Below are 8855 nucleotides of genomic sequence, written 5' to 3'. Positions count from 1 at the left end.
TGCACTCCAGTCTGGGCGACAGAGTGAGACTCCAACTCAAAAAAAAAAAAAAAGAAAGATGCTTTTTCCAGTGCTCATATCAGTTTTTGAACTTATTAATTTAGTACTGCTTCTGTTTTGTTGTTGTTGTTGTTGTTTTATCTCTTCCACATGGGCAAAACATTCTCCTTTGGGAACTTTTTGCATCCCGGGAAATGAACAAAAAAAAGTTGTTGAGATTAGATGAATAGGGATGCTGGAGCATGGGAGTCATGCCAGTTTTGGTCAAAAACTGCTGAACAATCAGTACAGTATGGGTAGTTGCCCTCATAAATAACCCATCATGAAATAGACAAAAGTGTTGAGAGAATCTCCAAAAAAAAATTCATTGAAGCCGAACGCCTCTCACAATACTAGCTGGTACACTGATGCTGATGGGTTCCTAGAACACTTACTTTACCTAGCAGTGGAAGCCTGGACTACAATGGGCCTGCCCTCCAAAAGATAATTTCATTTTTTGTCTTTGTTTTTTTAGTCCCTCCTCATATAAGTGCTTTTTAAGCCATGAGACAGAATGAGATTACCTGAAGAGTGAGAGTAGTTGACAGAGAAGAGACCCAAGGACTGAGCTTTGCAGCATGACTCTATTAGGAAATAGCAGGAAAACAATGAGGAAAAGCACTCAAGAAGGTAGGAAGAAAGCCTAGGCAATAGTGCAGAAAAGCAAACAAAAAGTCATTTCAGGAAGTGAGAGTGACGAGTTAGTGGCAAATGCTCCTAACAGGTCAAGTAAGATGGGTACTGAGAACTGAGGTGATTTAGTGGAGTGGAGGGAGTGAAATTTGACTGTAGTGTGGTCAGAAGAAAATGGGAGCTCACAAAGTGATTAAATAACTCTCAAGAAATTTCCCTTCAATGGGAGGAGAGACAGGGAGAGTTGGCAGGGGGAGGCGTTTGGTTGTTGAGAGAAACAGAATGTTTCTGTATTGATGAGCATGAACTAGCAGGGAAGACACTGAGGATTCTGTAGAGGGGGGAATTGCCGGGGTGTGTCTGTGCATAGAGCAGAGCTGATGAGATCAAGCACACAGTGGAGGACTTGACCTTGCTAGAAGCAGTGGGAGTTCATTCATGGTACAGGAGAGAAAGTAACACACGGTGGTGGGTTGACATGGGCTTTGCTGGTGGGAGACCATGGAAGTTCTCTTTTTATGCTTCTGTGGAATAGGAAACAATTATCCTATTATCCGGGGACGGGGAGGAGCTTGTGGAAGCTTAGGGAGCAGGAACAAAGACAAAGTATGAATTTTGAGTCTAAAGGAATATGGCAGGAAGTGGACCCAGGGAATCTAGAATGCTTGCTGGCAGTATTAAGTGCCCACTCGAGGTTAGGGGGCATGGATTTATAGGTTGATGCATAAGTTCTCAGTGTTTCCTACTTGCCCATGGAACGCAAATATTACACGATGGTTGACTGGTCACAGTTCATCACATTTGCCAGTTCTTGGGTTGACTGCTGGGGATCATCGTGGATTAAAGCATCTAAACTGTCTTCCTCAAAGTCTGATGGTTCTCCTGAACATGGAGAATCACGCAAGTCAAAGTGGCCCTCTTTGAACCATGTTCTTTCTCAGATGGCATTCTCCCTGGAGACAGCACAAATATCCCGAGCTACTCCTCTGTTAAACAGAAGAATGTCAGAAGAGATCATTTTTGTCCACTTGACACGCCATCATTTTTAGCCTACAAGTAGCACTAACTTTCTTCAAATCTGCAAAATGCAAGGCATATTTACAAGCACAACAATGCCACTACAAATGACAAATGCTAAACCAACTCCCAACACCTTGCTGTTACCAAAAACAAATGCTACCACCTTATAGTTTGAGACCAGGCAGCCGGCATGATTGTATTTCCATCTAGCTGCTTGCCTCTGTGAGGTTGCAGGCAGGGAGTGGGTAACAAAACAAACTGACTGATAATTTGACATGCAAATTGTTTATTGGGCGAGTAATATTCCTCTCCACTGTTCTCTTTCTTAGGTGGCTAAATGGTTTTAATTGGGAGGGACTGAAAGCACGGAACTTTCCATCACCTTTACGAAGAGAGGTATGATATTTATACTTTATTCCTTTCTTGATTTTTTTCCTAGGTATTTATTTCTGTAAACAGATTTTAGGTGTGTATGTGTATATATGGGCATATAACAGACTTTAGGTGTTTTTAAACAGATTTTTAAAAAATTTAGTGAAACTATTAGTAATTGTGAATATAGGACTAAATAGTGTCACCACTCAGGAACCAACTATGCATATCAGAGGCACCTAAGTCTCAAAGTAGTCAATGTTGGTCAGGTTCACAGATGACTCTAGAAATACAATGTGAACCACATACTTAGTTTTCAATTTTCTAGAGGCCACATTATAAAAGATAAAAAAGAAACAGGTAAAATTAATTTTGCTTATGGTAACACCCCAAATATTCTTTCAATATGTAATCAATATAAAATATTAATGATATACCGGATGCTAAAAAAAATACACATTTTAAGAGCTGTTATCTAGGTATGACTTTTTGAAGTTGAATTGAATTACAGTAGCAATGTGTAGTACGATGTTTGCTCAAAAGATGGTGTTTGTCAGATGAATGCTAGCTTCACCAGGCAACAGGCAGGACAAAGAAAATAATGGAAGCACAGTTGTCATTTGAGGAGTGCAAGACCATTTTGAAGTGGTATCTGAAATTTGAGAATGCTGTGGAAGTATATAATGACAATGGAGGTGTGAGTATGCCACAGAACCTCCAACATGTCTAACAGCTGCACATATTCATGATAAGTCTGAGACACATAGTACTGCGTGTGATGTGCACAAGGGAAGATCCAGAGGCCTAACTCAGCAACAAGTCTTACCGTTGTTCGCCATGATCAGAAGTGTCTGAACACTCTGAGCACCTCTTATAACTGCAGAAGTCAAATGATATATATTGAGTATTACAATTTTAATACAGTTTTTTTTTTTCTTAAAATGTGTATACTTTTTCTGGCAACCTCTGTATTTATTTTTCCATACTAGATTTTCAAAATCCCAAGTGATATTTACTCTTGCAGTACATCTCAATATGGATGAGCCACACTTTAAGTATTCAGTGACCACGTGTTGCTAATGGTCACGTTATCGGCGTAGCACTAGAGAAAGCAGAATTTCAACTAACTTGGGGGGAAGAATGACTCAGGAATGATCTAGATCAACACAATTTTATGCTAGTGTTTTATCTAAAAACATGATGATCTTTATTTATTGTTGCTCATTTGTAGTGTGACAACAGAATTTGTTCACCAAAGTTTAAATAGTTGTAGAGAATATAATTTCTAGAATGTTGTAAGTATTGACATTTTAAAATAAAACATTAATATTACTTTATTTCTTTAAATATATTTACCATAATCTAAATACCATCAAAATTTGATACCCATCAGCCATTTAAGAAGTACAGACAGAAATATTACATCACTCCTTCTTTTCCCTATATTTTCATTTTATTTTTTCCTATGAAATTTCATCCTAATGTAAAATGCATCTATACTTGGCAATTTTTAAAATCTTTCTTTAAGTGCCTTTAAACTTCAGTTCAAACATTTAAAAATTGTCACAGAATTTTTTGTGATAATATAAATGTGTCTTTTGAATCCAGTTATAGTCACATTTTTATAGCATGTAGTGTCAAATGACAGGTATATTGCAACTTTCTAAAGATAATTATTAAATTTATAAATTAAATAATTTATAAAGTACTAAATTATTAATATTCTTGTTGAGAAGAAATTATTTCCTGTACCTGTGGATAAATATTGTTTATTTAAAAATGGGTCAGATTTAATATCAATTCTATTTCTTTTAAAATTTATTATTATATTAATTCAAGTGACAAGAGTTGTGTTCATATATATGAGGTGAAGGAGAGTTTTGTCATAGCAATGCTGCTTTCAGTGCCTTCTGAGTGGTCGCCCGTCACTCTGCCACCACATTATGATCTATCATATATAGTATTTTTAATGATCTTTCAGCTGATGATTTAGTTAGGCGCTACTAAAATTTGCTCGAAAGCAGAATTGGAAACCACCTGATCTGCAATGTGCTTTAATACCAGAGTCACTTTCCTTTTTCAATAGCATCACTAGTATTTTGAGTCATTCCCTTGTTTTGCATTCTGGATGCTTTATATGGATTAATTATCTATATTAAATTGAATTCGTGAGAAAATTTTTTAAAGTGGAAGGAGAACTCTGGCAGATTTTGAATTTTTAATATTGATTCTTAAAATAGCTTTCAACTTGAAAAAAATCACAAGACATACTTTCTGCCACCTTTTCTGTAGGAATACTCCTCATGTCAGAGAGTTCCCACTGAATGCTGTCCAGTGACCAGATCTATTTGGTTCTCAAGGGGAGCTCTTGTGAGGAGACGATAACTCAAGTGTCATCATTGGTCATCTTTTTCTTTTGTGTAATTGACTAGTGGTTACAGTCTGAAATCAGTGCTTGGATATAAAAGCAGTATCCATATGTGAGAGTGTGCTTAGTCAACATGATTCCCATCTTTGTTTTATCCTTTCTATATTAGCTCCGTGGACCCATTGATCACAGCTACTTTGACAAGTACCCTCCTGAAAAAGGAGTGCCTCCAGATGAGCTATCAGGCTGGGACAAGGACTTCTGACAGAGGAAAGGATGATACTACAGAAGAAGACCATGAGGATCAGTCATCCAACATGTTATTTTTGTCTTCAGAGGGTGATAATACCTTTTGAACTCCCATTAGGGCAAAGAAACCCCTGCACAGGGAGTGGAGGAGAGTGGTGTGGATGTGGTCATAAACTGCATTGAGATGCTGTGATTTATCCATGTGTCCTGTTCTCTCTTTCCTACTGGATGAAAGGCTATCCTATGTTCCTTTCCACAGTCAGAACCATCATTGCTAAAGAGGCATAGTTTTGTCTGCAATCTACTGCTCCATTGCAATCATACTCTGCTTCTTTTTGTACTATGAGGGTTTAAAAGGGGTGTTGCCCTTGAACAGTTAAGTCATGCACAGAGGAGGAAGAATAAGGGTGCATTTTGGAAGAGTTCCCTAGCTCTCGACAACTCCATGTAAGCATGATGGCATCATAAAATGGTGGTTTTCAGAAATCATGGTAACCAATGGAAGCTCTTGACTTTCACCTGCATTCAACCTGGAAGTGTGCTAAGATGCTTCTGATACTAGTCTGGGAAAGGGAAGATTATTAGTCAATGGTGCCTTTTCCTAAAGTAAGTGAGTCAATTAACTATAACCAGGTAATTATTTTCTATTGAGGAAATAAAAAATAAAACAAAAACTATTTTTCTTTCGTTTATGACCAGCTGTGATACCTCGGAGACTTTTCAGAAACCTTGTTAAGGCTGGTTATAATGTGTGGTTAAATGAAGGACCTTTGAAAAAGTTATACCTTATATGCTAAAATATTTTTACAGCCAATGTAGAAAATATGCTAGAATGAAATTGTGAAGGCTTTTCTTTACTTCTCATTAAATATAGAGAATTATTTTATTTTATTTATTTTTGAGTGGGAGTCTTACTCTCACCCAGGTTAGAGTGCAGTGGCATGATCATGGCTCATCACAGACAGGACCTCCTGGGCTCAGGTGATCCTTCTCTCTCACCCTCCTGAGTAGCTGGGACTACAGGCATGTACCACCATGCCTGGGTAATTTTTTGATGTTTTGTAGAGATGGGGTTTCACTATTTTGCCCAGGCTGGCTTCAAACCCCTGGGCTAAAGCAGTCCACCTTTCTCAGCCTCCCAAAGTGCTGGGATTATAGGTGTAAGCCACTGTGTCCACTAAAAATAAATTCGAATAAGAAAGGCTGTTGACTCTTTGAAACAGAGGTATTCTGACCAATTTTACAATTGTTGCTATTAATAAACCACAAGTTTCCAGATCAACCACAGTTAATTTTTAATGAAAATTTTATTGACAAATGCTGATGCAGTATAATTACTGCTGAGTTAATAACTCTTTTTAAAGGCATTTGAGTCATGGATGTTTTTATAATTTTGGATTGTTAGGGCAAGCAAGTTACTGGAAAAGTGATAAGATTTCAAGAGTAAAAGGGACATTCAGCCTCTGCTCTTCTTACAATCTTTCAAATAATTGATAGTTCCAATAGCACTGGCCCCCAGGACCTAAGAACATTACTGGTGAATGTTTACATGTATTGACCATGTTCACTCCCTTTTCTTCCTTCCAAAGTGGATGGGAAACAGAGTTTTTTCTGTAGCTTTTTTAATCTGGTAGAGTAAAAATAACAGCTAAGTTCCAGCATTATTCAAGCTTCTGGTTATATTTTCATATGACAATGTTCTATGTAAAAAGTAACCTCTATCCAGTCCTACCCATTATTTCATTACTCAGAGGAAGTCAGCAATGTGGTCTGGAGGGTTAAACCAGAGAAGTGGCGTCTGACCCAGGAAGGTACATCCTTAGCAAATTGAATTCCCACGTTTAGAAACCTTTTGCTGAACCAAAGAGTTTTTGTTTCCTGGGGTAGTATTTTTAAAGATTATGTATTGTACATAGAAGAATCATTTTTAATAGGATTGACATAACTGGCTTAAAGAATTTCTAAGATTTTTAAAAGGTTTTTATTTGCATTCGGTTTGTTTGTACTGTATGTTTTTCCATGTATATATTTTAAAATTACCAACCTATAAAGATAGGAAATGTATGGATTGGATGGATATTAGAGCTGTACAGTTATAATAGCAATGATATTCTCAAAGGAGGTAAGTAGTTGTCATTTTAAAAATCCTATATATATAGAAAAAATAACCAACTTAGAATATGACAGGTTTATTTTGCCTGTGATTGGCCCTATCAATATGCAATTCCCACATGTGATTTCATTGTGTTCCTGTTACAGTATTTTATAAAGATGAAGAAATGAGAGACTGAACTATCACATAACCCAAATGCCACCATTTCCTAGATGAGTGACCTTGGGAAGATGATTTAGCTTTTGTATTAACTTCTCACCTGTAGAAAAAGGCATAGTAAAGTCACAATTACTTTAGAGGCTTGTTTTGGGGCTTAAATAAGACATGTAGAGTGTCCTTTGCCTGGTATCTCTGAAATAATCAATGCTGCATAGTTGAGAGCTGCTGTAATTGTCTCTATTAAAATTAAAGGGGCCTTAATAACCATTTAGTCCTGAACCTTCCATTTCATTGGTTATCTGTATGCAGAATTTTGTCTATTACATCTTGTATCCGTCTTTTTTTTGTCATAAGTCATGAAGTAAACATAATTGGTCAAACTTCAGTGTATAAGATGAAGGGTCAACCCTCACCAAAACGAAGTGCTTTATTAAGCTAACCTAAATGTTAATTTTTATTAATTAAGAAAACATGTACACAAGGAAATACAAAAAAATTATCCCTGTATGTACAAACATATCATATTCCTAATCATTAAATTACTCCTGATCTTTCTTTTCTAGGGTGTAAATGTAATTTTTCATTCTTGAGCTTCTTCCAAGTGTGATGAACTTTCCATAATTGTAATTTTTTAATGTTTTCTTTAAATATAAAAATGTCTGAAGAAGGGAGAATGTAGTAGTGAAAAGAGATTTAGAGTTAAAAAAGACATGGGTTTGAATTTTAACTCTACCCAGATTTATGTGACCTTGAACAACAAGCCACATTGTTATTCATTTGTAACTTGGAAATATACATTTAGAACTTTGAAACGTTGGACTAGAATATTATTACTTGTAGGTCATTCAAAATAATCATTTGGAAATAAACATATAAATATATTTCTTTTGGCATAATAATAAATCCTTGTTCTTTATTACTAGACATTGTAGGAGAAGTATTTTCATCCATTATTTCATTTACACAAGATTCTAAAATAACTATAAACACATTGATGGTTGACTTCCCTCAGAATTTTTTATTTATCCTCAAATATGCATTTCATTCACAATTTAGCTGTGATGGCTTTGCATGGCTTAGTCCCAGTTGTTAGGACTGTATGACAAATTACCCCAAAACTTGGTCGCTTAGATCAACCATTTTGTTATTCGCCTAGATTCTGTGGGTCAGGAATTCAGACACCACCACATGGCACCACAGTATCTAGGGCTTCAGGTGGAATGTCTCAGCTACTTTAGGTGACTCAGTGGCTAGGAGCTAGAATTGCCTGAACTTGCTCACTCACATATCTGCTACGTGGCTGGGACTCCTCAAAGACTAGGACTCTGAACCAGGTTACCCATGCATATCCTCTTTATAGCTTAGATTCCTCATACCATAGAATCTTTACATTAGTCAGACTCCTTCTTGGCTCCAAGAGAGTATTCCAGCTAAGAAAGCAGAAGCTGTACTATCCGTTATGCATTAACCTTGGATCAAATATCACTTTAGCCATCTTCTGTTAGTACAAACACAAGCCTACCCAGAATCAAGGGGAGGGAACATAGACTTACCCTGACTTCTTAATTAAGAGTGTTTTAAGGAATTTGCAAATGAATTTTAAATCTGCCACAATTCACTTTCTGGCCACATGTTACTTACATTAACTCCCATATGCAAAACAAATTCATTCCTTCCCAAGAGCTTTCCTAAAAATACCATCAGGCTCAGGCTCACGGTCCAGGATCTTATCTTCTAAATCCAGTTCAGGTGTGGATGATACTTCTCAGATATATTTTCTTAGATATGTTCTTTTAGGTCTACAAGCCTGTGAAATAAGGAAACAAGTCATCTGTCCTGGCACTCACACATTGGAGGGTAAAATGAGCAAAGGACAACTACAAAGAATACTTGCATGATTAG

General features: G+C 36.7%; 1 protein-coding gene across 2 annotated transcripts in view; it reads left to right on the top strand.

Annotated features, from left to right (window-relative positions):
- The window catches only part of PRKG2 (protein kinase, cGMP-dependent, type II), an 88610-nt gene extending 83766 nt beyond the window's left edge, over positions 1–4844 (top strand). For both annotated transcript variants that reach the window (XM_008070342.2, XM_008070341.2), the window contains exons 17-18: positions 2022–2088; positions 4602–4844. In XM_008070342.2, the coding sequence (XP_008068533.1) occupies positions 2022–2088; positions 4602–4697 (163 nt within the window). In that variant the 3' untranslated portion in view covers positions 4698–4844. The remainder of the gene's footprint in view (positions 1–2021; positions 2089–4601) is intronic.
- The last annotated feature ends 4011 nt before the right edge of the window (positions 4845–8855 follow it).

Source organism: Carlito syrichta, unplaced genomic scaffold, assembly GCF_000164805.1.
Source record: "Carlito syrichta isolate Samal-C Ts95f unplaced genomic scaffold, Tarsius_syrichta-2.0.1 Scaffold313359, whole genome shotgun sequence".
Lineage (NCBI taxonomy): Eukaryota > Metazoa > Chordata > Mammalia > Primates > Tarsiidae > Carlito > Carlito syrichta.
The sequence above is the reverse complement of the archived record's forward strand: the minus strand, read 5'-3'. Positions and strand labels throughout refer to the sequence as shown.